Source organism: Mustelus asterias, chromosome 15, assembly GCF_964213995.1.
Source record: "Mustelus asterias chromosome 15, sMusAst1.hap1.1, whole genome shotgun sequence".
NCBI lineage: Eukaryota > Metazoa > Chordata > Chondrichthyes > Carcharhiniformes > Triakidae > Mustelus > Mustelus asterias.
In genome coordinates, this window is record NC_135815.1 from 33,081,593 (window position 1) to 33,099,516 (window position 17,924).

Genomic DNA, 17,924 nt, shown 5'->3' on the forward strand with positions numbered 1-17,924 from the left:
GCCTAGGATGCTACCTTGAGGAACTCCTCCAGCAATGTCTCAAGACTGAGAAGATTGGCCTTCAATAATCATAACCATCTTCCTTTGAGCTAGGTATGAATCCAACCAGTGGAGAGGTTTCCCCCTGAATCCCATTCACTTCAAATTTTCTAAGGCTCATTTAATACCGCACTTGGTCAAATTCTAACTTGATGTCAAGCACAGTCACTCTCACTTCACAACTGGAATTCAGCTCATTTGTCCATCATTGAACCAGTTTTGTAATGAGATCTGGAGCTGAGTGGTCCTGGCAGATCCCAAATTGAACATATGTGAACTGGCTATTGTTGTTTAAGTGCCACTTGATAGCAATGTCAATGACAACCAGTTTGATGATAGATGAGAGTAGACTGATGGGGCAGTAATAGGCAGTAAATGATTTGTCCATTCTTTTGTGGACAGGACATACCTGGGCAATTTTCCACATTGTCAGGTAGATGCCAATGTTATAGCACTACTGGGACAAATTGTTTGGGGACATGGCTATTTCTGGAGTACAAGACTGGCCCGTAGACCTAGAAATTTGAACCCTCCAAGCCTACAGCAAATATGTGGCCATGCATCTAGCTTCCCTAATCTGATCATTTGGTTAAATCTAGTATATGGTACCCAGTAGGGTTCGAACTCTCGCTCTTGTTACAGCATCAGCTCTGGAGTTCAAGGCTGTGTTAGCTTAACACAGTGGTTAGCTTTGTTGCCTCACAGCACCAGGGACACAGGTTCAATTCCACCCTTGGGTAACTGTCTGTGTGGAGTTTGCAAGTTGTCTGTTTCCTCCCACAGTCCAAAGATGTGCAGGTTAGGTGCATTGGCCATGTTAAATTGCCCCTTAGCATCCATTTAGGTGGATTAACCATGGTAATTGTGCGGGGTTTACGGGGATAGGGAGGAGAGGGGGGCCTGAGTGGAATTCTCTTTCAGAGAGTTGGTGCAAACTTGATGGGCCGAATGGTCTTTTTCTGCACTTTAGGGATTCTATGGTTCTGTGGTAATATTCTATTTGACTCTTTTGAGGACTTTCTTCTTAATCTGCCTCCTTACTCATGGAACTTGTTTTGCAAGATCTGAATCTTACTTATTTTAAAATCATTGGCGCTGACATAAACTGCAACTTTTGCCAAATGTCTGTCTTTCTCCAAGAATTTCTGCACCAGTTCCATTGTGTTTCTTATGTTGGCACCAGGAAGACAACTCACCATTTGAGGTTCACCAGCTTGGATATGATAGTAAAAGGCTGCCAGCTGAAATATGTGCATACCTTTGCTAGGTGAGGTAAAGTTATATCTGACCTTCACTTCCAGTGATATGGTTCGACAATGCACATATCACTGGAACTGGTGCAGAAATTTTTGGAGAAAGACAGACAATTGGCAAAAGTTGCAGTGATGGTGACAACTCATTCAAATGTCTGCTCCATTAACTTTCGATGGTACTATCTGTGCCTACCATGGTGGCCACAGGTAGCAGGGAATCAAGGTTCTATTTCAGAGAGGGAGTCTGAGAAACAGCTACCACATCCAAGGAAAGCAGCAGGTGCACAAATTACTGATTCGGGGAGATAATGATGTAAAATAACAATGCAGGACACTTTCGAGGAGAAAGAAAATGGGCGGCACGGTGGTATAGTGGTTAGCACTGCTGCCTCCCAGCACTAGGGACCCAGGTTTAATTCTGGCCTTGGGTGACTGTCTGTGTGGAGTTTGCATGTTCTCCCCAAGTCTGCGTGAGTTTCCTCTGGATGCTCCGGTTTCCTCCCGCAGTCCTAAGATGTGAGAGTTAGGTGGATTGGCCGTGCTAAATTGCCCCTTAGTATCCCAAGATGTCTAGGTTAGATGGATGATCCATGGTAAATGTATGGGGTCATGGGGATAGGCGGGGAAGATGGCCTAGGTAAGATACTGTCAGAGAGAAGGTGCAGACTCGCTGGGCCAAAAGGCCTTCTTCTGCACTGTAGGGATTCTATGATTCTAAGGGACCTCCAGCCTCAGCTCTAATCTCAGCCTAAGGTCAGGGCAGATCAATAAAAGACTGACACCACCCATGCCCAGCACTCCCATGGAATCCAAGGTCCCACCATAGTGTTAAGTAGCCGTAATCTATGTTATTAAAATCTTAATAGGGATAGTAGGTGATGCTGGTTGCAGTCTTTTCAATATACTGTATTGAGGAATAAAGAGAGATAAGATCATTATTAATACTGAGTGCTCCCCCACCGATTACTCCTGAGGACTAATATTTCACTGTGCCTTGGGAAGATTTACTAATATCAAGGCGTTATATAAATATTGTGCATCACTGTTTTGGAGAGGGGTGTGGAAATTGAAAATAAAATTCTAGAAGTACAAGGATTGAGAAATTAACATATCCTGAACATTTAACCCAACACCAACCCCCTCTAAACATAACATTTCGTGCGGAACATAATCCGCAGCCCAGCTTTATAAGGAGGCGGACTGGTATATATCTATTTATGTTTGATCTCAATGTTCATTCCAGGGCATTGACCTATATTTAAGCTTACTTAGCTTATTAAGTTGGAGCTTTTTTGCTTCGCTTTCATTATATTGCACAGGAGTAACCCTGAGGCACACGAGGATACTCACTCGATAACAAATAATCCATCAAGTTTTGAAACAATTTTTAGTGAGCACCGTGGCCCCGCTTTCAAACGCAGGGAAAGTTCCAGGTGAAGGTGCAGCCACTGAGAACTTGAGGGCAAAGCAATTACACGGTAAAAACACGGATTAATTTCAATCGCTCATCTGGGGCAGAGCTTTCTCTCAATGATTAGTGATAAAACCTATTACTGCTTTCAAGGTGACGTCTCTTAGCCTCAGATTTTCTCTAGTGCATTCTGGAAGAGGCATCGCCCGCGCTTGGGGACAGGAGCTGAAAGGTTACGTTTAGACAGGGACCATTACCCCCACCCCCCCTTCCTCTCCCCTCCCTCCCCCTCCACTCTGGCTTTGGCACATAGTTGTGTGTCAATTTGTAGATCTGTTTTTTTTTATTTTGGGCAGGTCAGTATGGAGGGACACAAGGTTGAGTTAATCTCAGGCGGACTGTCTCCTGCCCTTTCTGCACCCATGCCCAAATCTTACTGAATCACCCACTCTTCCAATTCTAATCCAGTTGTGATAGAAAGAAAAAAAACCATGGCCATTCTGAAAATAAAGTTCAACTTGCAGAAACGAGTCAAGTTGGCTCAGGGACTGTGGCTCCTAAACTGGTTCTGTGTCCTGGCTGGAATCGTTGTCTTTGGGATGGGGTTGTTCCTTAAGGTCGAGCTCAGGAAACGCAGCGAGGTGATGGATAACGAGGAGAGCCACTTGGTACCCAATTCCCTGATCCTGGTGGGAATACTGGCTTGTGCCATCAACTGCTTCGGAGGCAAGTTTAGCTACGATTCCCTCGACCCAGCTAAATACGCCCGCTGGAAATCCCTGCTCAAGTTCTACCTGGCCGCCTGCCTCTTCTTCACTTTCCTGACCTTCCTCACTGTGGTATTGTGTTTCCTGATGAGGATTTACCTGGAGGACACTCTGGCCAAGGGGCTGAAGAACGGGATGAAATATTACCGAGACACCGACACCCCGGGTCGGTGCTTTATGAAAAAAACCATGGACCATCTCCAGATCGAATTTCGCTGCTGCGGAAACAATGGATTCCGAGACTGGTTTGAGATCCAGTGGATCAGCAACAGATACCTGGACTTCAGCTCCAAGGAGGTGAAAGAGTAAGTAAGAAAGGGGTTGTGGTGGGAGGGTGGATCAGATGAAGTGTGCAAGGTAAGGCATGTCTTAACCTTAGCCTTAAGTCGTGTTTCTTTTGCCTTTTTATTGCTAAGGACCTTATAGAATGTCCCTGGTTTTGCTGTACAGGTTGAGTTTTAAGCCCTAAACACAGTTCCACCATCTCTTGTGGCACAGTGGCAAGCATTGCTGCCTCACAGCGCCCGGTGGCTTTGATTCCCAGCTTGGGTGACTGTGTGGAGTTTACACTGTCTCCCTGTGTCTGCGTGGGTTTCCTTTGGGCGCTCCGGTTTCCTCCCACAGTCTGAAAGACATGCTGGCTAGGTGCATTGACCCGAACATGTGCCAGAATGTGGCAACTAGGTTAATTTCACAGTAACTTCACTGCAGTGTTAAAGTAAGCCTTACTAGTGACTAATAAATAACCTTTCCCCCCCCCTCACAGCCGCGTTAGGAGCAATGTTGATGGAAAGTACCTGACGGACGGGGTCCCATTTAGTTGCTGCAATCCAGCCTCTCCACGACCCTGTATCCAGCAACAGATCACCAACAACTCAGCCCATTACAGCTACGAATTCCAGACTGAGGAGCTGAACCTGTGGACCCGGGGCTGCAAGCAAGCCCTCCTCAATTATTACACCAACATGATGCAGTCCATGGGAGGACTGGTGTTATTCGTTTGGATGTTAGAGGTAAGAGAGCCAATGATTAAAACAAGCTCCAAAACCTGACAAAGGATAAAATGTTCTTGCCAAATGCTTCCTGTAAATGTTTTTACTTAACTGCTAAGATGTGTCTATCAAGCAACAAATAGGGGATAGTTATTACATATGTTTAATGATAAATGGCAAAATCCTTTTGCCATATAAACTTGTTGGACTTTAACCCTGTTGTTGTGAGACATCTTACTCTGCAAGCAGAGCTCACTGTGGGCAAAGCTATCATTTTCCATTCGGAGAATTCTTTCTGAAAGGTAGAAACATCAACATGAATGAAGGCAGCATTTTCTGTTTGTATTTCAGATTTCCAGCATCTGCAGCATTTTGATTTTGTATTATTGATGTTTTGAATTCTGCCCTGCCACCCTCAAAATAACTAATGAACTCGACTCCTCCGAATAATGTATGCATAAGGCCTTTTAGTCAGAAAATATTTCTGAGATTCAGCACAGATATTAAATGAACAAACAACTTAAGAGCAAAAGCAAGCTTTTAGTTCTGATGAGTTTATGGTGGCAGTCCACAAGTGAGCAGTCTAGAATTTACAAAGTTTGGCATGTTGATTTAAGTGTCTAGAGGGTTTCGATTGTTACCTCTATATTACTTATTACATTCATTACATACAATCACAACTTAACCCGGATCAATATGGATTGGATTATGTTATACAAACTGCAATAATAGGTTCTGCATAATAGGAATACTATGGAAGCTGGAAATCTGAAATAAAAATAGGTAATGCTGGAAAACTCAGCAGGCCAAGTAACATCTGATGAGAGAGAAAGTTAATCCTTTCCTCTCTCAACAGATGCTGCCTGACCTGCATTACCTTTGCACCAACAAGTCCAGTTCACACTTTGAGGATGAATTGGTATTGTTTCTCTGTGGCTATGTCAATGAATTGTTGATAGTTTTGGGGGGTTTTTTTGCATTAAAGTGAAATTGTGTCATAAATGGCACACATGTTTGATCTTAAACATCTGTTTTCTAAAGCACGGTTGATAGGTGGAGTTACCTGCGGAGTATATGTGGTATTTATACTCACCTGTCTCCACAACATGCTGATGTTGAGTTATTCACATTGAAGTAGACTGCTGGTGCAAAATCCTTTTGGAGCAGGCTGAAATCCAGATCTACCTAAAGTCCCTGAGCATCGGTATTCTAGTCAATAGTTTAAGAAACATGCTTTATTAATGTAATCGGGTAAACTATTTGATTTTCTTGCATGTTGTGCTATGGGGAGTAACTTTATTTGGTAGTTACAAAAAAGTTATTTAAACATATTTTCTTGCATTTGAAAACAACAGATATGTGAGCTTTTTAAAATAAAAGTAATCTATACCAGGACAAGATGAGGTTATTCTACCTTCAGTCAGCATGAGTAAGTGCTGAGATGCAATATTAAAACAAATCTTGACAAAAGTTTTCTTTGGACTATTGTTGCTGGTTTGGGATGGATCATGTCTTAATGTCTTGATAGATTTGAGCTTTTGTAATCTTTAAGTGGTGCCAGCCTTTGCTCAGTTGGTAGCACTCTTGCCTTTGAGTTAGAAAATCCTGGGCGCATGTTCCACCTTAGGGTCTGGAACATACAATCTAGCCTGATACTTCAGTTGCAGTACTAAGGAAGTGATGCACTGTCAAAAGTGTCATCTTTCAGATGCCACATTAAATCAAGGTGTAACTCCTCAGATAGACATTAAAGTTTCCATACCAATGGTACTATTCTAAGAACAGCAGGAAAGCTCTCGTGACTATTATCTGTTCCTCAACTGACACCACAGAAACAAGTATCTGGCCATTTTGTCTCAACTATTTATGGGTCTTGCTTTATGTAAGCTACTGCCATGTTTTCCAGTAGAACAACAAAGAGTTAATGAAGCTCTTCTCAATTGTAAAGTGTTTTTGGATGTCTTAAGTTGTAAAAGGTGCACTATAAATGTGAGCCTCGCTCTCATTATACCCTATGATTATACACCTTTGAAGGATTCAGGGTTGTATTCAGTACTTCTGGATAACCTGTATGAGACTCCATATACAAACTCAGATCCCAATATGTATGTGTGTTGGGTGGGGAGAGGGAAAACATAAAGAACAGGAGTAGACCATTTATTCTCCCTGTGTCTGTGTGGGTTTCCTCTGGGTGCTCTGGTTTAATCCCACAGACCAAAGATGTGCAGGTTAGGTGGATTGGCCATGCTAAATTGCCCCTTAGTGTCAGGGGGACTAGCTAGAGTAAATGTATGGGGTTATGAGGGTAGGGCAGGGTGGGATTCTGTTTGGTGCAGACTTGATGGACCGAATGGCCTCCTTCTGCACTGTAGGGATTCTATGATTCTACAACCCATCGAGCCATCCAATATGGCAATGGTTGATATTTGATTGTGGCCTTTAATCCATTTTCCTGCCTGTCCCTCATAACCTTTTACTCTATTGTAGATCAAAACTCCGTCTAACTCAGTCTTGAATATATCAGCCTCCTCTCTGTTTACTGGGGAAGATTATCAACCCTCAGAGAAAAAATTCCTCTTCAATTAAACGGAAGACCCTTATTTTTAAAACTATGCCCCCTAGTTCCAGCCTCTCAGTATCTACCCTGTCAAGCCCCCAGATCAACTCTCATTTTTCTAGACACCAATGTATATAGGCCCAACCCCATGCAACCATTCCTCATTTGACATCCCCTTCATCCCAGGAGAAAGAGAGCATTCCTTGAAATCTACGCAGAGAAGTGGGGAGAATGGAGAGGGAAATCATTGGCAAAGATGTAGAAAGACTATGATAGGATAATCATACATGAACTTTGAATGAGGCTCATTTGGTAGGCCATGTTGGCTTTTCTCACTTGAAGTGTGTGATTGTCAGATAATTTAAGCAAAGTAAACTGATGTCACAATTACAAGTAGTTCCACATATTGTTGCATTGCCCTAAGATCCAGATCATCTCCTATCATAAAAAAGTAAATCCAGTATAGAGATAACTTTCCTACCTTCCCACCCAGATAATATTATGCTATGATATCCACACACACTCAAAATCTCAAAAGCAAATACAAATAAAGCAAAGAGGTAAAGATTAAACCAGTTAAATATTGTGTTGTCCTGTAACCATAGAATCCCTGCAGTATAGAATGAGGCCATTCAGGTCATCAAGCCTGCACTGACAACAATCCCACCCAGGCCCTATACCTGTAACCCCAAGTATTTACCCTGCTAATCCCCCTGACACTAAGGGTCAATTTAGCATGATCAATCAACCTAACGCACACGTCTCTGGACTGTGGGAAGAAACCGGAGCACCCGGAGGAAACCCACACCGACAGTCACCCAAGGCTGGAATTGAATCCAGGTCCCTGGAGCTGTGAGGCAGCAGCGCTAACCACTGTGCCACCCCTTAATGCTTAAATGTTACACAAAAGATACTTATCATGGCCATACAATCATGGTTACAATCTCATCTGAGTCAGAGAGGGTGATTTTCTGGCCTCGCCGCACCTGCGCAGATCGCACTAATCCAGGAAAATTGCGTGCAGGCCTAGAAATGGATTTCGTGCCTGACGTCAATTGGTTTGCAATTGTCCCGCAATTGTCTCAGTCTCTTGCTACTGGCGCAAACTGGATCTCACCCAGAAAAGGCGTGAAGCTGATTAGCATATTTAAAGTAGCATTTAATATGCTTAGCCCGTTCGACGCTGGATTCTCTCAGTTCCCGGGATTTTCTGACCCTCAGGCACAACGTGAACCCATTGAGAATCACTGGAGACGAGGCGTGATGGCCACGCCGGTGACCTTGGAGGCCATTGAAGTCCCTGGGTGGTCGGTGATATGGCTGCGCAGTACCCATCTGGCAGTGCCAACCTGGCACACTGGCAGTGCCAGGTGGGCATTGCCATGGGGTACTACCAGGGCCAGTGCCAAGGAAATAAGGCCTAAGTAGGCATGGGGCCTGAGTGGGGGGGGGGGGGGCATGTCTGGGGTTAAGGGGGACCCATTAGGAGGGCCCAATGCTCCAATGCCAGTGATCCTTGTTGGGGAGGGAGTGGGGAAACATGCTGCCAATGAGAGGGAGGTCCCAATGTCTGTGTGTGGGGGAGGGTGGGGGTCTTCTGGTGCACTGTGAGATCAAAATGGCACCCAATCACTTTGCAGCCGGGCTCACCAATGTGTTCAGGCCCCGTCATTCCCAGAACCGGCGCACAACTCCGGTAGTGGCACGGTAGCACAGTGGTTAGCACTGCTGCTTCACAGCTCCAGGGACCTGGGTTCGATTCCCGGCTTGGGTCACTGTCTGTGTGGAGTTTGCACATTCTCCTCGTGTCTGCGTGGGTTTCCTCCGGGTGCTCCGGTTTCCTCCAACAGTCCAAAGATGTGCGGGTTAGGTTGATTGGCCATGCTAAAATTGCCCCTTAGTGTCCTGGGATGCGTAGATTAGAGGGATTAGCAAGTGCGATATGGGGGTAGGGCCTGGGTGGGATTGTGGTCGGTGCAGACTCGATGGGCCGAATGGCCTCTTTCTGTACCGTAGGGTTTCTATGAACTCACCATTCTCCCAAAAAAACGACTAAGTGTGAGACAATTACGGTGTACAGACTGGTGCAGATCAGTCAGGTTTTCCCGCCCTTGTGACACTTAGTCATTTTTTGGGGGGGAAATTCCACCCAGAATGTTATGGGATCAAGTGCCACTTTACAGACATGAGCTTAAAATATAGGTTGACACTCCTAAGCAATACTGAGGAGTGCTGCATGATTAGAGTTGGCAACTTTCAGGTAAGTTATTAAACCTAGGTTGTGTCGACCCATTCAAATGAATATTAAAGATGTGACGGTACTATTCAAAGATGTGCAGAGTAATTCTCCCTGATATTAAAAACAGAAAATATTAAAAATACTTACCAGGTCTGGAAATATGTATAGAGAGAGAAATAGAGTTAAAGTCTCATGTGGATGACCATTCATCAGAAATCAGTCTGATAAAAGATCATTGACTTGAAATATGTACTCTGCTTCTCTCTCAACAGATGCTGCCAGACCTGCTGAGAATTTCCAGCATTTTCTGTCTTTGTATCAGATTTCCAGCATCTGTTTAGCTTTTGTGCTACTTTTCACTGATGTCCTGGCTGATATCTAGCTTACAACCAGAGCCAGTAAAACCAAATTCCTGTCAGTATCTCAGACCTATTGGTAGGACCTCAGTGTGTGTGCAAGTTGACTAGCACATTTCTGCAAGTATTTAATTAGCTAGAAAGTGCTTTGGGTTGTCTGGAAGTTGAAAAGGGAGCTAAATAAATGCAAGTCTTTCATTCTGTGCTTCAAAATTGCTAATTAGATACAGTTTTGATTAAGCTTTTGGAACTAATTTTTATAAAAAACGTAAGAACACAAGAACTAGGAGCAGGAGTAGGCCATCTGGCCCCTCGAGCCTGCTCCGCCATTCAATAAAATCATGGCTGATCTTTTCGTGGACTCAGCTCCACTTACCATACCACTTACCGCTCACCATAACCCTTAATTCCTTTACTGTTCAAAAATTTATCTGTCCTTGCCTTAAAAACATTCAATGAGGTAGCCTCAACTGCTTCACTGGGCAGGGAATTCCATAGATTCACAACCCTTTATGTGAAGAAGTTCCTCCTCAACTCAGTCCTAAATCTGCTCTCCTTTATTTTCAGGCCATGCCCCGAGTTCTAGTTTCACCTGTCAATGGAAACAACTTCCCAGCTTCTATCTTATCTATTCCCTACATAATCTTATATGTTTCTATAAGATCCCCCTCATATCTCTTATGACCTCCTAAATAGGAACAATGGTAATGAGGGTAACATGATGCCTTCATGGAAGTTGGCGGGTGGGGAGATGTGGGGAGTGCGGGGGAAACAAGAAAAACTCTTCAACCAAAGTCAGTACCAACATTGTGTTTCTAAACATTCAAATCAGTTATAATGGGAAAATTTAATATGCCAATAAGTGTAGAAATATTTATAATATTAAACAGTTATGGGGCAATTTATTGGAATACACTTATCCTTCAAGAGACCTGGCCATAAATCCTACACTTCAGTTGTACAAAGCTTCCTGAACTGAATGTTATTGTGTGAGATAATGAGTTGCAGCAGTTTACCCACATGTTTACCCATTTCAGAGCTTGAACATTTATCCTTGGGAGCGATCATGGTGAGTCAGTGTTTGACTTTGAATTTGGAAAAAAATTTGGTGCAGTTACAGCTGTGTTGACATGCCATTATAACAGGAGGTTCAGATAATGGCAGAAACCAAGACAATGAGATGGTGTATTTATTATCTTCTGGATTCAGGGAGATTGGCACCAAAGCAATCTAATTCTCAATACTCATTGAACTATACTGCTGCCTTGTTCTGGTTTCCTTCCTGGCCTTTTGGAGGTTGTTTCAGGGCAGAGCTGTCAAATCATATTGTGTCATAATTGCAAGCAGTGAACAAGTCGGGGAACTTCACATTTTCAATCTGTTAGTACAGTTGTTACATAGTAAAGGCATTGTTCCTAGAGCTTACATGTGCCAACAAAGAGCATTTTTAAGTTTCTTGCTGTGTGTGTCCAACCAGAACTACTTCACAGAATTGGTACAGTGCAAAGGGAGGCCATTTGGCCCATAATGTCTGCACCTGCTCTCCGAATGAGCAACTTCCTAGTTCTATTGTCCAATCTTCTCCACGTAACCCTGCACATTCTCTCTTTTCAAATAACAGTCTAATTCCCTCTTGAGTGTTTCAATTGAACCTGCCACCACCATGCTCTCAGGCGGAGCATTCCAGACCCAAACCATTCACTGTGAAAACATTTTCCCTCATATCACGATTGCTCCTTTTACTAATTACTTTGAATCTGTGCCCTCTCATCTCACTCATTTCACAAGTGGAAACAGCTTCTCCCTATCTACTCTTTCCAGACCCCTCATGATTTTGAATACCTCGATCAAATCTCCTCTCAGCCTTCTTTTCTCCAAGGAAAACAGTCTCAACTTCTCCAATCTATCTTCATAACTGAAGTTTCTCAGGAACCATTCTTGTGAATCTTTTCTGCACGATGTCTAATGCCTTCACATCCTTCCTGAAATGCAGCACCCAGAACTGGACACAAGACTCCAGCTGAGGCTGAACAAATGGCTTATACAAGTTCAACATAACCTCCTTGCTCTTGTATTCTATGCCCCCATTAATAAAGCCCAGGATACTGTATACTTTATTAACCATTCTCTCCATCTATCCTGCCAGCTTTAATAATTTATGCACATATACATTCATGCCCTTCTGCTCCTGCATCACCTTTGCTCACAAATCTGTCGTGTGGCACTGCACCAAATACCTTTAGCGAGTCTATGTACACCACATCAACAGCATTGCCCTCACCAGCCCTATTACCTCCTCAGAAAACTCCAGTGAGTTAGATAACCATGATTTTCCCTTAAGAAATCCATGCTGGCTTTCCTTAACTAACCTGCATTTGTCCATGTGACTATTAACTTTGTATCAAATTATTGTTTCTCGAAGTTTCCCCATCATTAAACTGATTGGCCCATAGTTGCTGGGCGTATCCTGACAATCTTTTTGAACAAGTATGTAACGTTTGCAATTCTCCAGTCCTCTGGCACTACCCCTGAGTCGAAGGAAGTCTGAAAGATTATGACCAATGCCGCCGCAATTTCCACACTCACTTGTGGTAGTATCCTTGGGTGCATCTCATCCGGCCCTGGTACCTTATTAACCTTAAGCACATTTAATCTATCCAATACCTCCACTTTTTCAATTTAAAGCTCTTCCAGTGGCGACACCGTGACACCATGGTTAGCACGACTGCCTCACTGTGCCAGGGACCTGGGTTTGATTCCCGACTTGGGTCACTGTCTGTGTGGAGTTTGCACATTCTCCCCATGTCTGCGTGGGTCTCCTCCAGGTGCTTCAGTTTCCTCCCACATTCAAAGATGTGTGGGTTAGGTGTGTTGGCCACACTAAATTGCCCCTTAGTGTCAGGGGGACTAATTAGGGGTAAGTGCATGGGGTTATGGGGATAAGGTCTGGGTGGGAGTGTGGTCAGTGTAGACTCAATGGGCTGAATGGTCTCCTTCTGCACTGTAGGATTCTATGATTTTAGTGTTTGAAATACTTCCGCTTTTACCATGGCCTGGGTCACATCTTCTTCCATCTTCAAACATGGACTTGATTATCCTGAACCAAGTGAGAAGACCAATCCAATCCCAGTGACATATTTATCCCTCAAGGCTGTCTGATCATTCACTAGGTGCCTAGATTATCAAGGGTCATCTGGCTCAGATATCAAAATTCGAGATTCCATTCATCCATCAACAGATATGTCTCATGTTGGAATTAACAGAATTTCAGAGCAGTATTTACCTAAGGAGGAAGTTTGTGAGTTGACTATTAGACAAATGGCAATGAGGTGACGATGTGAGTTACTCTTAAAAGCAACTCTTGTTTCCCATTTGCAGCAAATATAATTTGCAAAATACATTGGCAGAGCACTTTCTATTAATAAACCAAGTTGCTTACTTGAACAAAGACTTTCCTGTGTGTGTGAATACCACTGATCCGGGTAACTGGCTCACTGTTTTCTACCTGTACTTTAGGTGGCTGTGATGGCTGGTATCCAATATTTGCATACATCCCTGGATAGCATTGCAAATCCTGAAGATCCTGAGTGCGAGAGTGAGGGTTGGTTATTGGAGAAAAGCGTGAAGGAAACATTTAAATCCCTGCTGGAAAGCATTAAAGAGCTGGGTAAGTTCAATCAGGTAGCTACAGATGAAGAGGGGAAAACTGAAGAGGGAAAAGTTGAAGAGGGCAAGACTGTCGCCACAGTCAGCTGAGGAGACTGCAAAAACCACTGGGGGTGGTGGGTGGGTAGGGGGAGAAACAATTTGGGACTCAGAAGGAAATGAAAATGAAAGAAATGTACAATACAAAACCAGATAAATAATTCCCTTTATTGTATAATATACAACGCATGTACCCAAAGAAGGATTTTATTCTCCTGTATTTTGTATTTGTACTCCATCATACGATGTAAGCCATCTACCACCAACCATATTCTGTAATTCACCTATTTACACCTGGATTGTCAATTTATATTATGTTAAATTGATTTTGACAATTTGTGCACTATTCAATCAGCAGGAATCTCTTCCATGCTTTGTACTATATAAAGTGGTAAATATAACCAACGTGTCTGACTCTGGAAATATGGATTGTGTGACAACGGTACTTATGTAAAACACTCCTGCCATCTTTAATGTAGCTTAAATGCTATGTGAAGTTATATAGTATATACGCTGTTACGACATAGGGTTCAATATTAAAAGCATCTTCCAAGAAAAAGGACATTTTTCATTAAGTGAAGATTTCCATTCATATTTTACGTACTTCAAAACTTCACCTAGGAATCCAAAACAAGATCAAATAAATGTGACAAATCAACTTACAGATAGAACTAGAATGTTCTCTCTTACAAGCAGGGCTGTGATTAAAGGCAAATAACATGGATGGGAAATCAAGGATGAAGGTTGGTTCAGATTTTAGAAAACACACATGACTTACAAACTTAGTCAATATGGTATTCCCCAATACTTCCTAAATCAGCTTCATAAACATGAGGAAATCCCTGTCTGACCTGTAAAGTCCCCCAACATTTGTTTGCAGCGATTCAGTTGGGTAGGAGATGCAGTTAAAAATTAACAAACACTAAGTGTACAAACGGAGTTATTTTTCAAGATTTTGTACAGCAATTACTTATCATATCCAATTGAAACTAAGCCGTGGCATGGTTTGTTCATTAAATGTGATTTTAAAAAATAAATAGCTTTGCTGTCGCTGCCGAAATGTTAGTTGTACTTAGGATAGACGCTCAGTGTAATTGAATCGCTTACAGGATACTAACTGATACATTGCTGCATAGCCTTTCAATTCAGGCAGTCTGAAATCCTTTTGAAGATGCAGTGCAATATGGAACAGCTTCAAAAGAAGTCTCATAAACCAATATCCTTCTTGATTACTTGAAGCATTTCTCTGTGTTAGCAGTTTGAGATGCAACTGTCCACTGCAGCTTGAAGGATAAAAGTGCTTAACACCAGTTTATAGGATTAACTTCTGTAATTCTTTTCAAAGGAAAGACAACTAATTCATCCTGACATCTAAATGCACACAGGAATGTAATAAATACGAGAGGACATTGTCCCGTATGGTGCCATGGGCAGCATGGTGGCACAATGGTTAGCACTGCTGTCTCACAGCACCAGTGACCTGGGTCAGTGTCTGTGTGGAGTCTGCTCGTTCTCCCCGTGTCTGCGTGGGTTTCCTGCAGGTGCTCCAGCTTCCTCCCACAGTCCAAAAGACGTGCTGGTTAGGTGAATTGGCTATGCTAAATTCTCCCTTATTGTACCCAAACAGGTGCCGGAGTGTGGCGACTAAGGGATTTTCACAGTAACTTCATTGCAGTGTTGGTGTAAGCCTGCTTGTGACACTAGTAAATAAACTTAAAACATAAATGTACAATGCTCAACATAGTCTGTAGAAAGTTGACATGAATTGTGATGGAGGCATCACTGGTAAATTAGCATTTATTGTTTATCCCTTATTTCCCTGGAGATGATGATGGTGGCTTGCTGGGCCATTTCAGAGAGCAGCTGAGATTCAACCACAATGCTGTGTATCGAGAGTCTCATATAAGCCAGTAGATTCTCTTCTTTAAAATACATTAGAGTACCGGAAGTGTTTTTAGTGACAATTGGTAATTACATGGTCACCATTACTGGTACTACCCTTTGGTTCCAGAGTTATGTAAGCAATTGAATTTAAATTTCCCAGCTTCTGTGGTGGGATTTGAACCCATGACTCCAGATCATTAGTACCTGGATTACCAGCCCAGGAACATAACCACTTGGCTACTGTTCCTAAACTAGCAACAATTGCTTGCACCAGCAGAATATCCTGTAAAGAAATGAAATATCTCAGGACACTTCACGAGGAAACAGATGAAATAGAATCAGGACAGTGAAAAGGATACATTCAGAGAAAGCTTTCAGAGGCAAAGAGCAAAACAGTGAAGTAAAGCAAAAGCATTTAGTGAGCGAGTTCTCATTCGGCACCTGCATGGAAGCTCCAGATGAATTGTAGGCGGTTGGGAAGAGGAGGATGATAGACAGCAAGTCAGAGTCAAGTCTCTCAACCTTCCCATTGAGAATTTTATTTACTCATTCATGGGTTGTGGGCATCACTGCCTAGGCCAGCATTTATTGCCCTTAAGGTGGCAGTGAGTTCCCTCCTTGTATTTCTGCAACCCATGTGGTGTCGGTACAACTAGTGCTGTTAGGGAGGGAGTTCCAGGATTTTGAGCCAGCGACAGTCCAAATCAGGTTGGTGTGTGGCTTGGAGATGGTCTTCCTATGCATCTGCTGCCCTTGTCCTGCTCTAGGGGGTAGTGGTCATGGGTGCTCATCCACCACGGAGTATTTTTCCCTGCAGAAACCCTTATCCATTCTTTTGTTGCTTTATAGCTTAACTTTCTTCACCGGTGTTCAAAGCTCATTAATACACAAATTCAAACTTGAGAGTATTATTAGAATTTTGGGCTGTGTGACAATCTCTGCTTCCCTCTCCAAATTCCATCAGTTTTTGTTTCCTAAAGCACTGAATTGAAAATCCTAGTATGGATTTATCAATGCCTTTGTGGTCTTGCCCCACGTTACTTCTACAAAGTCTTCCAGCCTGTGCTTTAAAGACATTGGATTTCAAATTCAGTGCATCAGGAAACCACTGGAAATCATCTCAACAGCAATGATTGTCAAGCAGACTTAGTATTGGGTTCCTCAGCAGTTTGGATGCTGCTGAGGAAAGTTGAGCCGTGAGGTAACAGAAATATTGATAACAGATTCAGCAGGAGGAAATACTCAATCTCAGTGATGGACAGACTTATCCTCAATTGAAAGATTGGGAGAGCCCAGGACATGAATGTATTGATTACAATTGATGCAACTCCTCAATAAATCTAGCAATAGACAGAGTGGCCATTGTGAACATTCCTCCTCACTTCTTCAGATACTTCTAACAAGGAATGCATTCTTCTGACAAGGCTCCAGTGCAAAGCTTGATTTTGTTAGTTATAAACATTTATCTTAATTTCCTGGATGTGAGTGAAAGGTTTTAGTATTGCTTTTATGCTTTGCTCAGTTTCTGTTTCATGATGTTGAATCCTCAAATGAATATTGACAACAGTGAAGTGTTGTATTTTATTAAAATGTTAATTTGGAGGCAGTGACATATTTTGAAAGGATTGACAAGCTCAGTGTTAAAACACAATCCTTCTCAGAAAATAATAAACATACACAAATTGTAATACCTCTTGAATGGAAAATACTTCTCTAACAGTTACTGCTGCACATGACTACAAATTCATATTTTGTTAAAGACTTGCACTCAAGGTCCATAAGCAGTGGTTGGCTCTAATGAGTTAGATGAACTTAAGGCTTTCAGGAGAGACTTGTTCCTGGCCCTTCGACTCTCAAACCTTTTCTCTGAACTTAAATGGCAATTCTCATAATGTTTGTGTTCGACAAGTGCTTTCCCATGACATAACACAAGAGGGGTCTGTATGTGCAAGGGTATGTATGCATAATTGAATAAGGGAGTATGCATGGAAGGCAAGGTGGCTGCAAATTTGTATTTGAACACTGGCACCGAGAGTGAAGATAAAGACAGACAAACTAATGTAGCAAGGGATTGTGTTGTGAAAACAATTAAGATGTTGAACACATTTTTTTTTAATGCAGTGATTGCTAGTGCATGAACAAACTTGAGCTACATACCAACAATCAAATAAACTTTAGAATAAACAGGTATAAGAAGTTAAATGCCAAGAGGCCCTACTATGGATATTAATCACGCATCTGGCTTCACTAGCACAGTTGATGACATTTTATGGACTTTCCCAGTTTGGCTCAGAGTGAAGATCAACTCCCACAGGTGAGTTCTGACTGCGAACTGAGGGAAAGTTTTCATTCTAAAATGGAGGCAGAACTGTAAGAAAACAATACGAGAAATTCAGAAAATGTATCGAGGAAAAGAGAACAGATCAGTTGATTCTTGATTTTCCAAATGTAATTCATTTTAAAACTGGGAGAATGGAAAATAATCCATATAATTTGCAAGCTGTAAATACTCAGTATTGAAAATTCCTTGTCCTTCTCACTGGCTAGAATAATCTGCACTATCAATTTTTCTAACTAGCCCTTTGTCAACATAAAATAGGTGATTTTGGGGTGTTTTGTGTTTTTCTTAAAAAGTAGAGCTGTTTTTAACATTTATTCTGGCCCAATTTCATAAAATATTGTGAGCAGTGAATATCTTTAAACACCAGAAAGCGGGCACAG

The 17,924-nt window shown here is 42.4% G+C and overlaps 1 protein-coding gene across 1 annotated transcript; it reads left to right on the forward strand.

The window, feature by feature from the left end:
* Positions 1–3,143: 3,143 nt before the first annotated feature.
* prph2a (peripherin 2a (retinal degeneration, slow)) lies at positions 3,144–13,429 on the forward strand. Its single transcript, XM_078229717.1, has 3 exons — positions 3,144–3,775; positions 4,237–4,483; positions 13,131–13,429. The coding sequence occupies exons 1-3, from the start codon at positions 3,195–3,197 to the stop codon at positions 13,368–13,370; spliced, it is 1,068 nt and encodes a 355-aa protein (XP_078085843.1). The 5' UTR covers positions 3,144–3,194; the 3' UTR covers positions 13,371–13,429.
* Positions 13,430–17,924: the final 4,495 nt, after the last annotated feature.